This window comes from Narcine bancroftii, chromosome 6, assembly GCF_036971445.1.
Source record: "Narcine bancroftii isolate sNarBan1 chromosome 6, sNarBan1.hap1, whole genome shotgun sequence".
NCBI lineage: Eukaryota > Metazoa > Chordata > Chondrichthyes > Torpediniformes > Narcinidae > Narcine > Narcine bancroftii.
In genome coordinates this window covers 64,700,901-64,724,875 of record NC_091474.1, presented here as the reverse complement: position 1 = coordinate 64,724,875, position 23,975 = coordinate 64,700,901, and the positions used below count along the sequence as shown (strand labels likewise).

General features: G+C 40.2%; 1 protein-coding gene across 6 annotated transcripts in view; it reads left to right on the top strand.

Moving 5' to 3' along the window:
- The window catches only part of lyst (lysosomal trafficking regulator), a 344,523-nt gene that overhangs the window by 57,456 nt on the left and 263,092 nt on the right, over nt 1–23,975 (top strand). For 5 of the 6 annotated variants that reach the window (XM_069885166.1, XM_069885165.1, XM_069885164.1 and 2 more), the window contains exon 2: nt 18,901–18,989. In XM_069885166.1, the coding sequence (XP_069741267.1) occupies nt 18,901–18,989 (89 nt within the window). Of the gene's footprint in view, nt 1–18,296; nt 18,364–18,900; nt 18,990–23,975 lie in introns of those variants that run through there. The other variant, XM_069885169.1, reaches the window with a different exon arrangement.

The following is a 23,975-nucleotide window of genomic DNA, read 5'->3' as shown; positions in this document are numbered from 1 at the left end:
CTGTAATTTTTTCATTAGTGGATAATAATTGAGTTTATATAGTTGGCCGAGATTTTTATTTATTTGTACACCTAGGTATCTTATTGCTTGCATTTGCCATCTAAATGGTGATTCCTTCTTAAATTTTGAGAAATCCGCATTATTCATAGGCATTGCTTCACTTTTATTTACGTTGATCTTGTAACCCGACACTTCTCCATATTCCTTCAATTTCTTATATAATTCTTTTATTGATAGTTCTGGTTCTGTTAAGATACTATAACATCATCCGCAAATAAACTGATTTTATATTCCTTGTCTTTTATTTTTATCCCTTTTTATATTATTTTCTGTTCTTATCAATTCTGCTAGTGGTTCTATAGCTAACGCGAACAATAAAGGTGATAGTGGGCATCCCTGCCGTGTTGACCTGCTTAAGTTAAATTGCTTTGATACATGTCCATTTACTGTCACTTTCACTAACCGTCCATTATATAATGCTTTAATCCAATTAATATACTTCTCCGGTAAACTGAATTTTTGCAATACTTTGAACAAATAATTCCATTCTACTCTGTCAAAGGCCTTCTCTGCGTCTAGAGCAACTGCTACTGTTGGCGCTTTATTCCCTTCTACTGCATGAATTAAGTTAATAAATTTACAAATATTGTCTGTTGTACGTCTTTTTTTGATAAATCCAGTTTGGTCTAGATTTACCATTTTCGGTACATACTCTGTTAATCTGTTTGCTAATAGTTTAGCTATTATGTTATAATCTATGTTAAGTAAAGATATTGGTCTATATGACGCTGGTGTGAGTGGATCTTTCCCTTGCTTTAGTATTACTGTAATTATTGCTGTTTTACATGAATCTGGTAAGCTTTGTGTTTTATCAATCTGGTTGATTACTTCCAGGGGGCGGAATTAATAAATCTTTAAATGTTTTATAGAATTCTATTGGGAATCCATCCTCTCCTGGTGTCTTATTATTTGGTAATTTTTTTATTATCTCTTTTATTTCTACTATTCCAAATGGCTCTGTTAATTTATTTTGTTCCTCTATTTGTAATTTTGGTAGTTCAATTTTAGTTAGATATTCATCTATTTTCCCTTCTTTCCCTTCGTTTTCAGTTCGGTATAATTGTTCATAGAATTCTCTAAAGTTTTCCTTGATTTCTTTTGGATTATATGTAATTTGTTTGTCTTTTTTCCTTGATGCCAATACCATTTTCTTAGCTTGTTCTGTCTTAAGCTGCCATGCTAGAATTTTGTGCGTTTTTTCACCTAGTTCCTAATATTTCTGTTTTGTCTTCATTATATTCTTCTCCACCTTATATGTTTGTAGTGTTTCATATTTTAATTTTTTATCTGCCAATTCTCTTCTTTTAGTTGTATCTTCCTTCATTGCTAATTCTTTTTCTATCTTTACTATTTCCCTTTCCAACTGCTCTGTTTCCTGATTATAGTCCTTTTTCATCTTGGCTACATAACTTATTATTTGCCCTCTAATGAATGCTTTCATTGCATCCCATAGTATAAACTTATCTTTCACTGATTTCGTATTTTTTTCAAAATACATTTTAATTTGTCTTTCAATAAATTCTCTAAAATCCTGCCTTTTAAGTAACATGGGGTTTAATCTCCATCTATACATTCTTGGAGGGATGTCCTCTAACTTTACTGTCAATATTAAGGGTGAATGGTCCGATAATATTCTAGCTTTATATTCTGTTTTTCTTACTCTATCTTGCATATGAGCTGATAAAAAAAATAGGTCTATTCTTGAGTATGTTTTATGTCTAGCCGAGTAATATGAATATTCCTTTTCCTTTGGGTGTTGTTTCCTCCATATATCCAAAAGTTGCATTTCTTCCATCGATTTAATTATAAATTTGGTTACTTTGTTCTTTCTGTTAATTTTTTTCCCAGTTTTGTCCATATTTGAATCCAAATTCAGGTTGAAATCCCCTCCTATTAATATGTTCCCTTGCGTATCTGCTATCTTCAAAGATATCTTGCATAAACTTTTGATCTTCTTCATTAGGTGAATATACATTGAGTAGATTCCAAAACTCCGAATATATCTGACATTTTATCATTACATATCTCCCTGCTGGATCTATTATTTCCTCTTCTATTTTAAATGGCACATTTTTACTAATTAATGTAGCTACTCCTCTTGCTTTTGAATTATACGACGCTGCTGTTACGTGTCCTACCCAATCTCTCTTTAATTTCTTGTGCTCCAATTCAGTTAAATGTGTTTCTTGCACAAATGCTATATCAATTTTTTCTTTTTTCAGTAAATTTAGCAGTTTCTTCCTTTTAATTTGGTTATGTATTCCATTAATATTTAAAGTCATATAGTTCAACGTAGCCATTTTATACTTTGTTTATCTTCCCTTTCCGTTTCTCCATCATTACCTTTCCTTCTTATCCATTTCTGTTTTCTTGTTTTGAACACTTTATAAGACAACATTCTTAGAACATCAAACATTTTCCTTATTCTCCTATTTAAAACTTCGTTAGCCCCAATCTCCCCTTCCCCTCCTGAGTTGTCCTTTATCCCTTGTCGGACAACCACATCTCCCCTCTCCATTTGGATTTGCGAATTCACTTGCAAGCATCAGCTGATTTTGCAGTGACCATAACTCCTCCCCACCCAGCCTCCCCAGAAAAGATTTCAATTTTCATTTTAATTCTCTTTTAATTCCCTCCTTATTCCCTCTATTCCATTTCCTTCCCTTATTAATTCTTGTCTGTACTCTATATATTTTCCTCTAAATACAGATACATTCATGTGTGGACACTATATATATACACACATATACCTCTTTACCCACATACATATAGATCGTGGTCATTTTTACTCTTATTACATGTCTTCATCTCTCTGCTTGTTTTGTAGTTGTTCTGCAAATTTCCTTGCTTCCTCTGGATCCGAGAATAGTCTTTTTCCATAAGATCGTTTTTGCTGTATTGAACTCCTTCCTCTTCTTCAGGAGTTCAAAACTTATGTGTCTTTTTAGTTCGCAGTCTTTTGTACTCTCGTTACACGTCTTCATCTCTCAGTCTATTTTGTAATTGTTCTGCAAATTTTCGTGCTTCCTCTGGATCCGAGAATAGTCTGTTTTGCTGTCCTGGAATGAATATTTTCAATACCACTAGATGCTTTATTTATACCCTTTCTTCCATAAAATCGCCTTTGCTGTATTGAACTCCTTTCTCTTCTTCAGGAGTTCAAAACTTATATCTGGATAAATAAAGATTTTTCGCCCTTTGTTGTCCTCTCTTACTTTGTGTTTTCCTTTATTTTTTCCGACTTTTCTGGAGAGGGCTGGAGTTCACCGTCCGGCCACTACTTCATCACGTGACTCCTCCCTTACCAAACCTTACTGATTGTAATCTGGAGGTGAGGAAATTCATGATCCAATTACCCAGTGAAGTGTTAACTCCCAGTTCTTAGAGTTTGCTTACCAGTTTTGAGGGGATGATTGTGTTAAATGCCGAACTGTAGTCGATCAATGTACCTTTGCTGTCCAGGTGTTTCAGGGCTTTGTGTAGAACAGTAGACCTGTTACTACAATTGGCCAACGGGAATGAATCCATATTACTGCTCTGCTTCATCACCAGCCTCTCAAAACACTTTGCTTCATCACTGTCGATGTGAGTGCTACTTACTGGTGGATGGTCATTGAGGCATATAGCATCTAGTTATTCGACATGAACTGTAAGAAATACTGAGACTGTTCTTTCTGTGCTGAAAACCATTCAATTCAAGAGAAAATAGAAATGCCCAAGAAATGTAGGCATTGCCAATTAGACTCCACATTCCTATGAATGACTGATTCTCTCTTCTTCCCCCCACCACCCCCCCCCCCCCGACTTTGGTTTAATTTAAAACCATGAAATTAGGAACTTTATTGAAAAGGTGTGATTCCTTACAATACTGTGGAGGAAAATTCAATTTAAAAAGAGTTGACCCATTTCTTGAATGTAGCTTTGAAGTATTATAGTGGCCAGATATCTTTATTTCTGGACAGTTTAATAACTAAATTTGTTTATCCTTTACTGTTTAAATTATTTTTTTTAGTGTATGGTTAAGGATGTGATTCCAATTCACATATAATCTCTTTTGATTGAGTGTTTTGTTTCATGATTTTAATTATTTAGCTTTTGAAGATGCGTTGGAAAAGTAAATTATTCAGTTGCGTATTGTATTCATATGAAGTGAAAACATAATCTTATCCAATTTATGTATCGTTTGAGGCTAGTTTGACATGCTTTAATGAGGTCAGGTTATATTTGTACTGATGAGCACAAGGTGCTTTGGAATTGTTTAGACAACATTTAGCTCCACCTCTGCTTTGTAATCATAAGGGAGCTTGTAACTGAGCTGAAAAGTGAATGTAGGTCATGGTTTAAACTGCAGTGTTGAGTTTGGACAATGGTAGTGTTACAGTGGTTAAAAATAATATTAAAATCATCCATTGTTGTTCTTTCCCCATTGTTTATTCAGGTAATTTCCAGCTGGAATATTAAAAACTGAGGGTACTTGAAGAATCTGGAGGTTACACTCTGTCTATTTGTATAGTCCGGAGATATTTGATTACCTGGGTGAAGTGATACAAGACCACTTATGCCAGTGAATTCATGGCCACAAAATGGAGGGGTCTAAGAAATAACTGAATGTTGCACTAAAGATCTTATCACATGTAGTTCAGTATTAATGTGCATAATGATACAGAGAAGAATAACAAGGGTTATTCAACTTGTAATTTATTTTAATAAGCTGTTTCTAAAAAGAATACTTATTTTGAGTAAAAAGCTGTACTAGTATTATTGGAGATACAAGAGACTGCAGAGCTGGAATATGGAGAAAAAAACAAGTCAGAGAAAAAAAATTGAAAGGTTCCAACCCAAAATGTTGGTAATTCTTTTTCTCTCCTTGATGCTGCTTGACAAGTTGAGTTCATCCACAAATTGTTTCATGCTAGTATTATTATTTCTTGTGTGCCCAGATCATTCTGGTTAATACCTTGGGTCAAATCTGCCTATTCCAAAAAAGAAAGGAAATTGTTCAAGGAATTAATGAGCAAGAAATAAAAAAGCCTATCACGTGTCGGTGCATGAGCTGAAACCAAGAATCCGGAACAATAAAATCCCCACCTTGGATTTCGTGTGTCTGCATACTTTAGAGCAGGGGTGTCAAACTCAAATTCACAGAGGGCCAAAATTAAAAACTTGGACTAAGTCGTGGGCCAAACTAAATATTTATTGAAAATTTTCAACAACATCTGCATGTTTTCTCTTCTTTCAACATATGTAATGTTAAACTTTTTCTTATTAAAATAAATGTTTAATAATAGTTTTGGTTAAACTCTTTCCAGAAGAAGAATTAACAAATGAGAAATAAAATATTCAATAAATAATATTTCTCTATAGCCTTTAAGCTCCTTTTAAATGTATTTTTTTCACAAATCAACAAAATAACAACTTGCTTCAATGAAAATCCAATCTTTCAACTATGAACAGTCCAAAGTTAACCAAAGAAAATATGAATCCAAGCTTAGCTTGCTACACTGTGATTTACTCTGATGCACCTGGGTCTAAACCAGATACTTGGCATCTCTTCTTGGATGCAAGTTCATCAAACTCTGGGGTCAGAATTTGCCTCCCACCTGTCTTGAAAGGTCCTGTTTTCTGTCTTTCGTTTGGTCATTTTTCGTAAGGGGTTTATTACATGTGAGTTCGGCGACAGGTGGCAGATGCTAATGAAAGTAAAGAGAGGAGGTGGGGGCGATTAGCGGTCTGACGGGCTGGCACCAACGCATTTGCAAAGCATTCTGGGATTTGTAGTATGAGCTGTGCATGCGCTATACTGGCGCGGCGGCCAGCGGGCCAGCTCTAATACATATTTGATATGATCTTGCAGGCCAAGTATAATTATATCACGGGCCAAATTTGGTCCGCGGGCCTGAGTTTGACATGTGTGCTTTAGAGCATTGACACAGCAGGCAGGTCCATGCCCATATATCTCATTTAACGAGGCCAGATAAAACATTCCGTAACTAGTTTGATTGTTGCTCTTCTTCCAGGATGTGATAGATTGTGAAGAGACTCAAAAATCTCCTGCCTCATTGCCACTGCCACAAAAGGCCTTGGCCTTCCTAAGGAAAAATTGCGGACTAACTTTTCATCCAGGGTCACATCTTGAAGATGGAGACCAGAAATGATCCGGCGATAACCTTGGCGCAACAGTAGCGCATCTGACTCCAGATAAGAAGGTTGTATGTTCGATCACTTCGGGGTCACCACTTGTAACAGCACTGATTTACCACAGCTTGTAAACAAATAAAGAATACACTCACTTGTTTATTTCAGCACACCTTGAAGTTGACTTTCTTTTTATTATTCACTAGACACAACATTGCATTCTTCAACTCCCCCCCCCCCCCCCCCCCAAACACCACCCACCTAAACTCCTTTGACCTACTTATTGGCTCATTGCCACATGCATGATCCTGACACTCTCACTCCTCCTCCTGATCTGAGCTCCATCATCCATATACTGACTCTTAACACACCCGTGCATGCATGCTATTACCCCTGTATGTAACTTCACTTATGTCAACAGCGGCAGCCCGCACCTCTCCCAACAAAGGTTATTATTCAACTGTGAAAATGGCTTCAATTAGAATGCCATTTGCTAAGGCTGTATGCTCGTACCTCCATCTAATCTTCCTCCTTGCATCATGCCTTCCACAACCTACTTTTTCCTTTGAATTACAAGTAGTAAATAGTTGTAATCATGTACTTTTTATTGCCTGCCAAAAATCCTACACTACGTGGTTATCCTTTCTGATATCCATTAACGGCAATCTAGTTGGGCAATGGAGGAACAGCAAATAAAGAGAAAATGAACACAAATGAAATGTTAATTTCATGCCACCAGCACATTTGTCAGGGCTGTGATTGATTACAGTGCAGCATAATGGTACAAGAGGTAAATAACCTCCAGCCAAAGTAGGAACAAGGATGGTGCATTGAAAATTTGTCATGGGACAATTTTGTAATCATTTCACTGGGGGCTAATGCCCATGCATATTTAAATATTTGGGAACCCTTTGTTTAGTATAGTGGTCTAGTTGTTATTCTTTAGTATCAAGAATATAGACTAGTCTGTCAAGAACTTTACACAAGACTTTATAGAGAGCTTAAAGTCCATGTGTGGAGTGGTTGCCAAATCTTACAGTGCATTTGTGGCCCATAAAGCATTTTATCTGGTTGTGTCACATTATCTTAGCACAAGCAGCAGTTGTTTAATCTCTGTTTTGTGGTGGAAGATCTGATTCTGCTTGTGTTTTTTTTAATCAATTTTTTTATAATGCACTTTAATTTTTTTAAAAATGTAGGCATGCAGTACGGTATCAGGCCCTTTCAGCCCATGACCCAACAGTATCAGACAGATGTTTTCGCTGTAAGAAGGAAACGGGAACAACAGTACATGGAATTTGGGCATGTGAGAAAGTGGAAAAGTTTTGGGAAGATCGAAATCAGGTTTTAAATAAAATCACAAAAAGCAACATACCAACAAATCCAGAGATCTTTCTTCTAAGTAATATAAGAAGTAAAGAACTTGGACTTGATTTGGATGTCTAAGTTATTCTTGAGACATCATTTGACTCAGCCATCACTCCATTGTTTCTGTTTTGCCTAACGTTTATCATTTGTGGTGAACAATGTAACTGTTCCAATGTTGAAACCTACAAAATTATTGCATCTACCATAAAGGCAGTGTTTTCTCTGGCTGATGCATTCAGAATCCTGGACCATGCTTTCAAAAGCACTGGTGGTCTGATCAGAATTGAGATAAAAGGAAATGTTTTCTTTTCAAATACCTCCTCACGTGGAGGTATTTGAGGTATGTTGAAGACTGAGATTTTCAGAAATTAAGGAAATCCAGGGATATGGGGTTGGTGCAGGAAAAATGACACTCAGCGAAATGCCAGAACAGGTACAAGGAGTCTCGTGCTTTCTTAACTCTATTTCTTATTTTCTTATGTTCTCTGAGGCTTTTATTCTATCTTCCAGGGTTAATTTACTTAGTTTTAACATTTCTTTTAATTGAAACATTAACTTAAACTTCTTTTACTGACTTGCATAATGAACCACCTCTAAGGTAGCAGAGATGCTTCTACCTATGTTGTTTTTATTATGAATGTATTATCCCAATCTCAGGTGATTCTTTCCTTAAGCTACTCATTTGCTCGTAAAGTTAGTTCAGATGGTACACTCTCCAGGTGCCTTTGAGAACTGTTCCCTCAGCAATGAACCTTTTTTGGTTGGTATGGACCCTTTCACATTTCTGACCACACTTCTGCCCACTCTCAGCCACATTTCTTCCCAGCCACAAGAACTCATGGCTGGACTCCTTAATCTAAGTATTGTCATCTGTATCATCTTCTGAACAAAGGACTCTAAGGATGTTCATGTCACCCACATGATAACTGGTCTAAACATTGTTAAATCTGCTCTGTAACTCCCATCATCTTGTCTTCAACAGTCCCAACAGCGGGGTTGCAATGACTTCAATCTTAATATTTAACCTACAACAGATCATCAGTTCAAACTTGTGTCAAGCAAGCATGTGTCATCACCCCAGCACATTTCTTCACCTTTCTTGCTGTGTTGCTCCCAATACCTTGACGAAGGGCTCAGGCCTGAAATGTTAGTTACCCTTTGCATCCTTTCGATGCTATGTGAACTGCTGTGATTCTCCAGCACTTTCCAGTTTAACCCCAAAAACCCTGCTGGACTAGAATTAACCGACAGCACAAATATGAGAGTATTTCCTTATGTTGCCTCCTATCCAGAACCAAGACACCCCAATGCCAGTCAGTCAGGTGACAAAATGCAGGTGAATTTGCATTGGTGCACCTTTGGGAACAGCTCCTACTCAGCATCAACTTGTTCACTGAAACACATCAAAAAAACTGACCTTTCACTGCAAACCAAAAGGTTATCTCCCTATATATCCTACTGTGCAACATCACAGTCCAACCATAAAGATTTACAAAGAAATAGGAAAACACTGATAGCTTCCCATTCTTGCCATCTTCCATCTTGCAGTGAAGGCAGGCATAAATTATTAAATTAATTATTGCATTAAAAGCACTAGGACATCCTTTGGCTGCCAGTGTAAAACTGTGTCTGAAAATTGAGACTTGGTCTATCAGGAACCATAGAACACTACAGCACAGAAAACAAGCTATTTGGTCCTTCTAGTCGGTGCCATGATCCATGTCCTGTGTGCTTCTGAGACCTGGATTATCTGAACATGACCTAAAGCACTGGAGTGATATTATCAGTGTTGCTCTTCAAAATCTTCCAAATTGACTGACAGGATAAGCAACTCTGACAATGTTGTATTCCAGGCCAATGTCTCCCAGATTTATAAGGGAAGCACAAAAAAGGCACATGCTGGAATCTTGAGTAAGCAAAAGAAAGTAGGATGTATTTAGGGGTCAGGTAACTTCCACCAAGAACTTTTTGGGTTGGGTCCCTTTCTTGAGATTAAAATGGGTAGGGATATTGTATATCAAGGGAAGATTGAAGAGGCAAAGGGCACTGGCTAGAAGAAGGTGGGAGAGATGGGTAGGGGAGGATCAATGGAAGTGAAGGTTAAAAATAAATGTTGGAATGGGAACAGGTGAAAGAGAGATGGAAATAAATGGAAACAAGAGGTGAGGGTTATCTAAAATTAGAAAATTAAATGTTTGCGTTGTGGGGTTTAAGGCTGTTCAGGAAGAATATAATGTGTTGTTTTTCAAGTTTATGTATAGTCTCACTTTGGCAATGGAAGAAGCTGAGGACAGCCATGTCTCTGGAATGGTGAGGGGAGTTAAAATGGCTAGCAACTGAGAGTTCTGGTTTCACCCTATAGAAGAGCATATGTGTTCAGTGAAGCATTCACCCAATTTGCATTAGGTCTCAGATTTTTTAAAAACATTACAGCATAGTACAGGCCCTTTGACGAAGGATGTTGCGCCAACTGGTTTAGAAGCCACAGAAAGTGCACTGAATGCAGTAGATAAGGTTGGATGTTATGCATGCAAAATTCTGCCTTATCTGGAAGGTCTGTTTATGGCTCTGCATGGAGTTGATTAAAAATAAGTTCAGACAAGTTTTGCACTTTCTGCAGTTACAGTAGAAAGTTGAAAAAGGTATGAAAGAATGGGTATAGAGGAAAGAGTCGGCCATGGAGTTCAGAGAGACACAGCATTGTGAAAAGCAGTTGAGGAGGGAAAGATGTGGCTGATGGTGGGATCTTGAAGTTGGCATAAATGCCAGTGGATGGTGTATCACATGCATAGGCTAGTGAGGTGGAAAGTGTCTAGAGGAGGATGGTTTGAGAGCAGAAGTGTGAGAGATGCAGATAAGGGCTTTATTAACGACAGCAACGGGGAGACTATACTGTGAGAACGTGACGTGAGATACAGCCTTTCTGGATGTGATTTTCCCCAGAGATTAATGAGATTGCATGTCAGTCCCAAGTAAAACAGTGCACGAGTGTTTTAGGTCACGAACTAGATGCATGTTAGAGTGGAGGATAATGGTGGGTATTTAATATTGATGTATATTGTTTGCCACAGGGGTCAGTGCTGGGCCCTCAGCTGTTCATCATTTACATTGATGATTTGGAAGAAGGGACAGAGTGTTGAGTAATAGATGATACTAAATTGAGTGGAAAAGCAAATTGTACAGAGGATGTGGAGAGGCTGCAGAAGGATATAGTTAGGTGAGTGGGCAAAGGTCTGGCAGATAGAGTACAACGTTAGTAAATGTGAGGTCATCCACTTGGGTAGGAAAAATAAAAGAGCAGATTATTATTTAAATCGTGAAAAACTGCAGCATGTTGTGGTGCAGAAGATCTTGGGAGTGATTGTGCATGAATCGCAAAAAGTTGAGTTGCAGGTACAACAGGTTATTAAGAAGGCAAATGGAATGTTGGCCTTCATCGCTAGAGGAATTGAATTCAGGAGCAGGGAGGTCATGCTGCAACTATACAAGGTCCTGGTGAGGTCGCACCTGGAGTACTGTGTGCAGTTCTGGTCTCCGTCCTTGAGGAAGGATTTACTGGCCTTGGAGGCAGTCCAGAGGAGGTTCACCAGGTTGATCCCAGAGATGAGGGGGTTGATCTACGAGGAGAGACTAAATCACCTGGGATTATACTGACTCGAATTCAGAAGAATGACAGGAGATCTTATAGAAACATATAAAATTATGAAAGGGAGGTGAGACCAGAACTTGGGGACACAACCTCAAGATTCAGAGGAGTAGATTTAAGACGGAGATGAGGAAAGACTGTTTTCTTCAGAGGGTAGTGAATCTGTGAAATTCTCTGTCCAGGGAAGTGGTTGAGGCTAATTCATAAAACATAATTAAGGTTTCGTTAGATAGATTTTTATTTAAAAGGGGAGTTAAGGGATATGGGGAAAAGGCAGGTAGGTGGAGTTGGGTCAATGATCAGATCAGCCATTATCTTACTGAATGGTGGAGCAAGCTCGATGGGCTGGATGGCTGACTCCTGCATCTATTTCTTATGTTCTTAATTATGCACTTTGTAGCTGGTTCAGAGCAACGTGAAGAAAGGCTTGAAAAGAAACCAGGTGTAAAAAGTTTATCAAGAGAAAGTAGCTAAGGAAATAGAAGTCTTTGATTCATCTTAAAAATATTTCAAAGAAAGTTACACGTGTGTTCCATTTGCAACAGAAAAACAGGATTAAATCATTAATTGCCACAGTGTTTAATGAATTTCTGTTTAAAATTCCACTGGTAAAAGTAAAATTAAGATTGTGACAGCACTAGCTATTTAGGGACATTGCAGATTTTTATAAATAGCAAGTTATTAAGTATAGAATTAATATTTTTCTCCTTGTGACTGAGATTAGTTATAATTGGTGTATGACTGAGATTTCCGCTGCAGTGACTTGATTAATCATGAAGTTTCAATATAAATGATACAATCACTAAAATGAAAGATAATATAAATGATAAATTTCCAAATTATTCGATTCTTCTGTGAAAGAATAGTATTGGTTAGGGTGATATGGCATTGATTGCATTTTTTTAAAATGTCTTCATTTTCAGGATCTGTATGTTGCTGACAAGAGCAATGTTCATTGTCCATCCCCCATTGTCTTTAAGGTAATGGTGAGCTGCCCTCAATTGTTAGTGTGTCTAGTGAAGATGCTCACAAAATGCCATGGGGGGTGGGGGGAATTTTAAAAGTAAGACTCAGTAGAAGGCAAAGAGTAGGAATGAAAGGTGCCTTTTCTGATGGGCTGCTGGTGACTAATGGTCACTGGAGTCCACAGTGGTCATGCTACTTTTCATGCTGTATGTAAACGACTTGGTTTATTGGATTGATGGCTTTGTGGCCAAGCTTGTGGATGATACAAGGAGAGGTGGATAGTGTTGAGGAAATAGAGAGTCTTGAAAGGGACTTGGATAGGTAAAGAAGTGACAGATGGAATACAGTGTCAGGAAGTGTATGATTACTCACTTTGGTAGAAAGTATAAAGATGTAAACTGTTTGGTAAATGGAGAGAGAATTCAGAAAGTGGAGGTTCAAAGGGACTTGGGAGACCTAGCGCAGGATTCTCTAAAGGCTAACTTGCATGTTGAGTCAGGGGTAAGGAAAATGCAATCCTAGCATTCATTTTGAGAGGGCTCGAATATAAAGGCAAAAATGTGATGCTGAGGATTTGCAAAGTATTAGTCAGACCACATTTGAATGATTGCGAGTAGTTTATGGCCCCATATCGAAGGAAGGATGCGCTGGCATTGGAGAGGGTTCAAAGGAGATTTACGAGTGATGAGAGTAACTTGTGAGGAACATTTGATGGCTCTGGGCCTGTATTCGTTGGAGGTGGAACTCATTGAAACATTCCGAGCATTGAAAGGGCAAAATAGAGTGGACACGGAGAAGATGTTTCCAGTAGTGGGAGAGTATCAGTTTCAGAATAAAAGGACATCCGTGTAGTACAGAGATGAGAGGTTTCATCATCAAGACCTGTGTGGACGAGTGTATGGCTGTGTGCACATGACCAGGAATTCCCCAACTAGGAGGCATGGATGAAACGGAAGATTTGCAATCTTCTGAGGGTGTGATTGAGGGTGTTAGGGTGTTAGGACAACTTTTGCTGGGTTTGTTCATTTCTGTATCAATTTTTATCACTTGTGGCTGTTGTTGTATTCCATGCATTCGAACGCTGGTCACGAGGACCATAGAGAGAGCCTTTGCTGACCGTGATGAACTGCCTCCGAAATATCAAGCTGTGCAGGCTGTGGAGCAAGACTATCTCACATTACAGGAGGCGGAGAAAGTTGCTGAGATCGATCTGGAGTCTGAAGGGGAATGTGATGGGAAGGAGGGATTGTGAATTAGATTGTTACACATATAATTTTAACCTTCATGAGATGGGAATGTGTAAGGAGTTACCCTGTGCAGGGCTGTAACAAGATGTGAATGCATCCTTGTACTTACAAGATAAGAGAGACATTGATGGATTGAGAGGCAGGAAGCTAGCAGGGAAAGGATAGCAACAGTTTTAGTCATTGGACAAGTAATGATATGATGATGTTCTAAGCACGTATCCAAGGGTATAAAAAAATCACCATTTTGCTGATAACGGCAGAATGCATTCTCCAACTAACATTGTTAGTTGCAAGTGTTACAATCCGGTAATAAAGAACAAAGAACCCTGATTTCGACTCAGTCTGGTGTTTGTCTCACTCATTCATGAACAAAGCAGACCTAACATAGGGCCAGTGATCCAGATCTCTATAGGAATTCCAGGTGCAAAGTGCGGAAGGCTATTTCAACAACATAGGCAATTCCGAGGGAAGCAAGAGAGAGTCAGATACTCGCCAGCTATTGCAGGCCATTACATCCGACAAAGCGAGGCCAAACACTATAAAAGGCTGTGACAATTCACTATCTGATGAGGTGAACTTCTTGCTTTGAGAAAGAGAACTCAACGATGCCATGAGAATTTCTTGCAGAGGCTGATGACCCTGTGGTAATTGTCTCTGAGGTTGACATCAGTACATCATTCAAGGCATCAGGCCCGATGGCATACCTGGCAGGAGACCAAAAATCTGTGCTAACCAACTCGTCGAGTGCTCGCAGACATATTCAATCTCTCATCACTGAAGTTAGAGGTTCCCACCTGCTTCAAAAGGGCATCAATGATCCCGGTGGCCAAGCAGAGCAGAGTGATCTACCTCAGTGACGGTTGCCCAGTAGAACTCGCATCTATGTAATGAAATGCTTTTAGAGGTTAGTCATGGCCAGACTTAACAGTATCTAAGTAAAGATCTGGACACATTGAAATTCACTTTCCAAGACAATGGCTTCACAGCAGATAGAGTATCACTGGCTCTCCACTCAGCTCTGGACCACCAGCTACTCTTTATTAACTGCAGCGCAGCCTTCAACACCATTATTCCCTCAGTGCTGGTAAACAAGTTCCAAAACTTGAGCCTCCGCAACTTCTTCATCAGAAGACTACAGTCAATATGAAAGGGAAGCTCCTCCTCACTGACAAGCACAGGCTCACCTCAAGGGTGCGTGCTTAACCTGTTGCTCTACTTTCTATACACCCATGACTATGTGGCTAGACACAATTCAAATGCCATCTACAAATTTACTAATGACATCACGATCATTGGCGGAATCACAGACTGCAATGAGGAAGTATATAGGAGGGAGATAGATCAGCTCATTGAGCGGTGTCACAACAACTACCTTGCACTCAACCTTAGCAAAGGTTGTGGACTTTAGGAGGAAATCAGGAGAACACGAACCAGTCCTCTTCGAGGGGGTCAGCAGTGGAGAGGATCATGGCTTCAAATTTCTAGGTGTCGACATCTCTAAGGATCTGTCCTGTGGCCTCCATGTCGATGCAGTCACAAAGATAGTGTGCCAGTGGCTATACTTCGTGAGGAATTTGAAGAGATTTGGTATGTCACAAAGGCTCTCAAACTTCTACAGTATATTCTATCTGATTTCATCACTGTCTGATTGGAGGTGCCAAAGCACATGGCAGGAAAGAACTCCAGAGAGCCAGCAACATCATGGGCACCAGTCTTCATTCCATCAAAAACATCTACAAGAGGCCGTGTCTTAAGAAAGCAGCCCCAATCCTCAAGGATCCCCTCCACCCAGACCATGTCCTTGTCACACTGCTACTATCAGGAAAAAGAAGCAGAATTTATTGTCATGAACTTGCCATGAAATTCATTGTTTTGCAGCAGCGTCGCAGTGCAAACATTTGTATGAACCACCTAACAAAATGTTTGCACTTGTAAATTCAGGTACAGGAGTCTGAAGATGAGCACCCAGCAGCACGACACCTTCCCCTCTGCCGTCAGATTTCTGAATGGACAATGCATCACAGACACTACCTCACTTTCTCCTATCTTCTTGCACTATTTATTTTTGAAATGTAATTTATAGCAATGTTTGCAGTGTAATGCTGCTGCAAAACAACACATTTTGGGACATGTTCATGAAAATGAATGATTCTCATTCTTTAGTCATAGGGTTATGAATCTGTGAAATTCATTGCCATCTATGGCTGTGGAGACTCATTGGCTATATTTAAAGTAGAGGTTAATAGTTCTATTAATATTAAAGGTTTTGGCAAAGAGAAAGTCAAGAGAATGTTGATAGGAAAATTATGGCTCTGTCCCGACCTGCTTCAAATGTGCAGTGGTTCAGCCCCTTCTGAAAAAACCTAACCTTGACCCCTCTATCCCCAAAAATTATGACCTGTTTCAAAACTTCCTTTCCTCTTCAAAGTCCTTGAAAAAGTAATACTTAACTATCTCTATACCTTTACCAAAATAAAATAATGGAAAAGTTTCAGTCAGGATACAAAGCCCACCACAGCATGAAGTCAGCCTTATTGAGGGTATTCAACAACCTACTCCTCACCATGGACTCGGGTGGCTCTGTTGTTCTAGTACACCTAGACCTCAGTGCAGCGTTCAACACTGTCGATAGACCATCTCCAACAGGCATCAGTGGTGTGGCAGGGGTTTCAGGGGAAACTACGCATCTGCCTCAGCTGCCCTCTCCTGTGGGATTCCACAAGGATCCATCCTTAACCCCATTCTTTTCTTGCTTTACATGCTGCCTCTCGGCCATATGACATCTCCTTCCACTGTTACACCGACAACACCCTAAAACTGGATGACCAGTCAAAAATCACCAACCTCCCCAACTGTCTGGAAGACTATAAAAAGCTGGATGGCCCACAACTTTGTTCAACTTAATGAGACAAAATCTGAGATCATCCTATTCGGTCCCCCTAATTTCTCCAAAAAGTTATATGACTCCCTAGGTAATCTATCCACTCTTCTTAAACCCCACGTTAAATCCCTTGGGATGTTATTTGACCCTGCCTTCAAATTTGACAAACATGTCAATGCCATGGTGAAGGCCTGCTTTTTCCAGCTCCGCACCATTGTTAAAATAAAACCATACCTCTCACTCAAGGACCTCGAAGGGGTTATTTATGCCCTTAACTCTCTATACACTGGGATTAGCCGGTCCTCCCTAACCCGTCTCCACTCGGTTCAGAATGCTGTGACTAGGGTCCCGACAGGTGCCAAGAAGAGGGACCATATCATCTCAATTCTGGCTTCTCTTCAGTAGCTGTCGGTGTGGCTCACAATCGACTTCAAGCTGCTGCTATTTACATACAAGGCCCTCAACAATCTTGCTCCCCTCCCCATATCTCTGATCTGCTTACATCCTACTCCACTTTTCCAAGCAGCTCAGGTCAGCTACCACAGGACACCTAGCTGTTTCTTGCACTAGGCACATACAAAGGGGAGACCAGACCTTCACGGTTGCGACCCCCAAAGTGTTTAACAGCATTCCTCTGACCATTAAAATATCCCTCTCCTTCAACTGCTTTAAATTCAGGTTAAAAACGTACTTTCTGTCGTTAGTGTTTAGCGTCTGAGATCGTTTGTATGTTCCTAACCTCTGACAGCATTGCACTATTCACTGCAATTGTGGTCTATTTACAACGTCTTAATCCGTTGTTCTGTAAATAGTTGTTCTGGTTTGATCGATTGGCTTGGTTTGTACAGCACTTTGGTCAATACAAGTTGAAAAAGATGTGCTATATAAATAAAGAACTTGAACTTGAGCCAACTCAGTATTAGTTTGGGGAAGAACATAAAATGAGACAAATTTTGAAAAAATTATATTTTTTCAATTAATGTCATCACTTGTATCCTTACGTGAATAAACAATTTGATTTAACACCAATTGAAGTACAGCATTCCAAACATGTAGCACTTATTTAATATTACTCTCAAGTGTTAACTTAAGACATACTTCAATATGTACATAAAATTACATATTTCCTGTGCAACATTCCTTTGCTTGTACAATTGGAAGTTAGTTTATATTGTTCTAATGCATTGTATGGTACTTTCAGAGTACTTGTGATTGAATATTGCTGCTCCTTGTACATGCCTCAAGGCCCTTTCATGCAGTGAAAAAGCCTGACTGTAAAGGCGGAAATTCTCTGCCCTTGTGTCGGGAGATTTACCTCTTTGAGTGCGCCATGGCTGTCTCCAAGGCCCCAACTGCGATCCCTCTCAGCAAACGATAATCAGTGGAGCACTGTGCTCCGCCGCCTCACATGTACGTACAGCCCTTAGTGGCTGGCTAAGGGTGGGTTGATGATGTTGCAATTATGCCATCAGCCGCAACTCCCCTCTCTCACCCACTCACCCCTTCCCACTCATGACCCCCTCAGGGCAGGGGCAGGCTGGCAAGGGCCATCACGGCAGGGGCCATCAGGGGGCAGCCAGTGGGGGCTGTGACAGTTCCTCCAGCTGCTCTGGCACCTCACCAGGCTGCTCATCAGTGGCTCAAAAAAAGGCAGAGCAATGGCCGTCTTCTAGCTGCATGGGGGATTATGGATAGGGATTACGGCCATTGCTCTACCGCATATTTATGATGGGTGGCACTGCATCACCAGCTCCTGAAGGCGCTGTGAGGCACCGCTCAACATGAATGTGACACGGGAGCAGCCTTTTAGGGCTGCTTCATGAAAGATAAGTTTATCTTTTCCCTCTGGCATGAAAGGGCCTTCTGTCTGGATTGGGTTTGTGTCCCTCATTTATTCCTCCCCATAATATCCCCAACTGACTCATCATTCTCACCTCTAATCATTCCTTGTACATAGTCTGACACGTGACTTACTACGTCCTGCCATTCCCATCCCTCCAGCCACTGGAGCCAGAGCAGTTCCTAAGACTCGACACATCTCACTGGCACACCAGGGAGAGGTCAGTATGTAAAGGTTGTTCAGTCACTCTATAGGTCCTGACAGTCATTGAATTTTACTGTTAAAATTATTTTTAAGAAAACTTGAGCAAAAATTGATTTAATCTTATCAATTTAGGTTGTGATCAGAACTATTTTTTGGATGGCAGTCGATGCAGTTCTTGAGCATGTAAACAGAGGTCATTGGACTTTTGAATATTCAAGAAATGTGAAGTTGAGGTTGAAGATTTATACTTTTTTTGGATGGCTATGTTACTTTCCATATCTTTTGCTCTGGAACTGAAGAAACCACACTACCATGTTACATTTGTCAATATTACTTTTAACGTATATCTGCATATGTTATTTTATTTCGTTTACCCTTTGCATTTGAACTTGGCCTGAAGACCAGTATGTTCTGAGTGTTTTGTACTTAATTTGAGTTCCATGTTATAATAACCGATTTCCTTCAAGTAAAGATGAGGTAAAATGAAAATTTTAGGTTCATTGAGTATATAATTCCTTGTGTTAAAGTGTATGAATTCTGCTTTTTTTTTAAGGTCAAAGTTGACTGCCTGGAGAAGTTCCTCACTCTTTTTCACCATTATACCCACAAAGGAAATCTGAATGCAACAGAAATCAAGTTCTGGTTAGTATTTTATTGAAGTGCTGTTCACCACTTGTTAGTTTAAGGAAAGTTGATATATGCATTGTGAACAAAGAAGAGAAATATATTTTTACTTTCTGCACACCTCTTAAATTGTGTTCATTCGAATTTTTGCTTGCTGTAGCGTATCCCAGATCAAATTTTGTTCTCTGGTGATTATTGTCTCTGAAAACCAATCATTTTACAAGTTGAATTATATTGTGTTTTAATTGATTAATAAATTTCCTCTCATGTTACAGCACATGGGAATGTGATATTCTTCCAATTCTTCATCTTTAGTGCCTCTCCCTCCCACATTCCTCCACCTATTTTGGTCCTTGGTACATGTGAAGACTAGGAATTTAAACTGATGCAACAAGATTGCTTTACCAATGTTTCTTTAATTTTGTCACAATGTTAGAGTAAAGTTAAAGTTCAGGTCTTGTGTGATTTGATAAATATTTCTGGAGGTAGACTGGATTGTTTGTGACTGAAATCTTGAGTTTTATTTTTTGCTCAATTGGAGCTGATGCAGGGCGACAAGCGTGAGCCCCTTTCCAGACCACTGGGATTTCTGTTTAGCTTCGGTAAGAATTTGTTTTTGAGAACATTTTTTTTTGTCAAAGGTACAACCTTGTTTTACAAAATACTTATTCTTTCAATAATATTTGTTTTGGTTGCATTACTATGGACCACCTATAACAAATCTCCATGGAATGTCAGTGGTCTGTGGACCACAGAATCAGAAATACTGGTCTGGTGTACCTGTCTTATCCAAAGTATCATGATGAAATATTGAAATCCTTGGGTTTGATACCAGAAAAAGTACAAGTTAGGGGGAAAACATGAAACTCTACAGATGCTGTGATTGTAGTAAAAACACAAAAATGCTGGAGGAACTCAGCCAGTTACACCGCATCCATAAGAGTTAAATATATATAACCAATGTTTCAGGCCAGAGCCCTTCTTTAAGATAGATGCAAAAAGCAGGCAGGTGCCTGAATAAAAAGGCTTGGGGTGGAGGGAAGAAAGAGCAGGGGGAAGAGCATAGGCCAACAGGCAAAAGGATAATTGGACATGGATAGGAGGATGGAGGGGAAAGGTGAGAATTGATCGTGGTGGGAGGTGGTTCTGTTAATGGAGAGCTGGAGGAAAGGGAAAGAAACGAAGCTAGAGGAAAGGAGATGGGGATAGGGGAAGTTGATAGTCAGAGGTAGGGAGGAGGGAGGGTGCGGGCTAATGGAAACTGGAGAAGTTTGTTAATGCCATCTGGTTGGAGGGTGCCCAGATGGAATATGAGGAGACATTGTTCATCCAATATGCGGATGGTCTCAGTCTGGCAGAGACCATGTACAGTCATATAGCCATGGGAATTGGGCGTGGAACTGAAATGGGTTGCCACTGAGCTGTTATTGCAGCAGATAGAGTGAAGGAGCATCCAGCCAGTCCGATGTAGAGGATACCACAGTGGGTGCTCTGGATGCTGTTGATGACCCCTGAAGATTTACAAATGAAGGGGTGCATCACTCGGGAAGGAGTGTTAGGAGCCCCCGAATGGTGGTGAAGCAATGTCACATTTCTTGTCACAGATTGGTACCAAGGAGGCAATTGGTGGGAAGAGAGGAGAGGATGAGGGAGTCATGGAGTGAGTGGTCCTTGCAGAAGGCGAAGAGAGGAAATTGTATCTGGTGGTGGGATCAGTAGGTGGCAGAAATGGTGAAGGGTGATATGTGGATATGGAAACAGGTTGGTAGGTGAGGACAAGGGGAATTCTGTCCTTGTTCCGTGTGGGGGAAGATGGGTCCAGGGTTGATGTGCCAGTTAAGTAAATACGGCTGATGGACAAGTTGATGGTAATATAGGGAAGCCACATTCTTTTGAAGGAAGAGGGCATCTCAGGTGATCTCGCATGGAAAACCTCGTCCTGGGGAGAAAATATGGTGGAGCTGAGGAATTGTCAGAAAGGAATGGAATCCTAACAGGCGACAGGGTGTGAAGAGAGAGGTGTATTCATCATAGCTGTGGGAGTTGGTGGGCTTGTAGAAAATGTGTTAAAAATGTTTCGGGTCAGGTACCAAGGGTCTCTATGGAAAAATTAACATGGGACTATAGTCTAGACGGATTGAGATTGCCAGACTCCAAAAAACATTATTGGGCAGCTCGGTCGAGATACATTACCTCCGTTTTTCAGGGAGGAGATGTACCATCCTGGGCACAAATTGATCTGCACCTGGTGGGCGTGAAGATAGCAGAGGATTTTATTTATAAATGGGACTGTGACGGTATGCCATTAGGCAGGCTAACTGGCCCCGCTTGTCACACACGCAGCGGGGCAGGTGGCCCAAATGGCGCCGTCGGGGGTTTCCTCCCGACCTCGGCACCTGGCTCAGAAACCCGCGCTTGGGGACCCATGTGACTCCCCGGTGATGTCGGAGCCCCCCAGCGCGGTTCTCAGCCAGGTCCGGGCTGGGAATATAAGACCAGCCAGGCAGCCTGCAATAAATCAGTTTTTGCTCACTGAACTCAGCCAGTCTGGTTGTGCGATCCGATCCTTCAGTTAGAAGTGTAGCCGCCGCTACAAGACATTAAATTGTTGATAGGGAAGAAGTGCAGCCCCATATTAAAACAAGTGATTAGTATCTGGGCCAGAATTAACCAGTATTTGGATATTAAGATGGGGCTGTCACCAAAAACGCCCTGGACTCCTAATAAATTAATACCACTGACAATGGGTAACAAGATTCTGGACATCTGGCTCCAAAATGGAGTTAGATGTATAGAGGACTGTAATGAGCAAGGGCAATTAATGTCGTTTGAACAGCTTAAAAATAAATATGATTTACTGAATAAAACATTCCATTGCTATCTTCAAAGAAGGTCTTTTCTGCAGGATGAATTATGTCCCAGTATGGTCCTACCTCGTTGCAGTAGTATCGAGGCCCTGATTTGAAGGGGGATCGACAAGAAATTTATTTCAACAATGTTTTACCTGTTCTAGTCAGAGGGACCCAAACCGGGCCTTCATAGGTCAAAAGAAATATGGGAGTCTGACTTTGGTATTACAATTGATGAGAGGTGCTGGTCCGACCTCTTCCAGGAAAGTATGATCACCGTCATTAATGCACCACTTTATGCACCAGTTGTACATAACGCCGCAGAAAATTAACAGATCAAAACCAGAACTCCTGGATCAATGCTTTAGGTGCAGTGTTGCAGCCGGGACGTTTGTACGTGCAACCTGGTCATGTGCCAAGGTGAGGCCTTTTTGGGTGGATCTAGGCCACGTCTTGGAAAAAAATTATAGGTAAATTACTCCCCCAGGACCCAGAAATGTTCCTGCTTGGGAATATAATGGACATAAGGCTGACAATGAAGCTGTCCAAATTTCAAATCCAATTTGTGTTAATCACATTGGCAGTGGCCAGGAAGTACATTGCAGTGACTTGGAAGTCTGACTCTATTCTTAGTATCGAACGATGGAACAAGGAAATGCAAAGTTGCGTTCCCCTGGAGAAAATAACTTACAATCTGAGAAACAAGTACAGCACCTTTTGGAAGATTTGGCAGCCATATATGAACTAAAAAGGTACCTGGAGGTGATTGTTCTACCATCCCCTGCTGCCGCTCCCTCTCTCCCGCACTGATCCCAGTCAAGGAAAGTCAAGAATGAGTCCCGACCCGGAAGCCGCCCGTTGAACCGTGATAGACCTTGTTTCTTTTTTCATTTCTTTTTTATTATTTTACTCCTTATTCATTTCCTTAATGTTAGTGTTTGTTATTGTTATTGACATTGTAGAATGAACAAATTGTTTAGTTTTATAGGTGGGGGAGGAGGGTGATGTCGCCCCTCAACTTCCCTCCTTTAACTTTGTACATATTGTCCTCTAGTGTTTGTTATTCTTGCCCTGGGAAACAGGTGCTGGCTGTCCACTCTATCTATACCTCTCATAATCTTGTAGACCTCTATCAAGTCTCTTTTTATCCTTCTGCGCTCGAGAGAAAAATACCAGCTTTGCTAACCTTGCTTCACAAGACTTGTTTTCAATCCAGACATGATCCTGGTAAATCTTTTCTGCACCCTCTCCATACCTTCTATATCCTTCCTATAATGAGTTAACCAGAAATGAATACAATAAGTGTGATCTTACCAGAGATTTGTAGAGTTGCAACATGACCACTCTACACCTGAACTCAGTCCCCCTATTAATGAAGCCCGGCATCCCATAGGCCTTCTTAACTATCCTATCAACCTCTGCGACAACCTTTTAAAAAACATTTTATTTTAATCTTCATAGACATGTTAAAATTCAAACAAACCATGTCATTTTTTTTAACATTCATGTAACATAATGTCTGTATTTATCCCCCTATTTCTCCACCCATCCCCCACCTTCATGCAACTGAAGGTATTGTTATGAGCCCAAAAGACCCCAAAACCCAGCAGCAATAGACATTCACCAAGAAAAGTGGTTTTTAAAACAAAAGTTATTTTTAATCAAATTTAAACATGAAAATAGAATCAAACTTTAACTTAACTCGATACTTAACTAACCCAAATTAACCCCCTTCTAATTCTAAGCACACATATATGTAATGTGTTTGTACATTTAAGAAAAGTTCTTTGGTTCCCAATTCAATCTCACTTCTCCTTCTTCCAAGTTCTCTAGATGCAGGCAATTCTTAAACTGTGCACAGAATTCAACATGTATAAAGTTCACCAGGCTTTGGTACGTGAAAGGTATATGTTTACCGCTCAGGAAGGTTCTTGTAGGGTTTGCAGAGAGAGATTTGTTCCAGGAGTTCCACAACTGAGGTACCACCATTAGTCACCTCAGTGTCTCGCTGATGATACTTGCCCCATCAGGGTTTTCCAGATGGTAACTTATTTCTTCAAGCTACCACAGAGTTCCATTCCTCTTATTCCAAGAGAAACATCAGACAGATAGCACTTACAGCCATCCACTGCTTTTGGAACTTTTCATCAGTTTC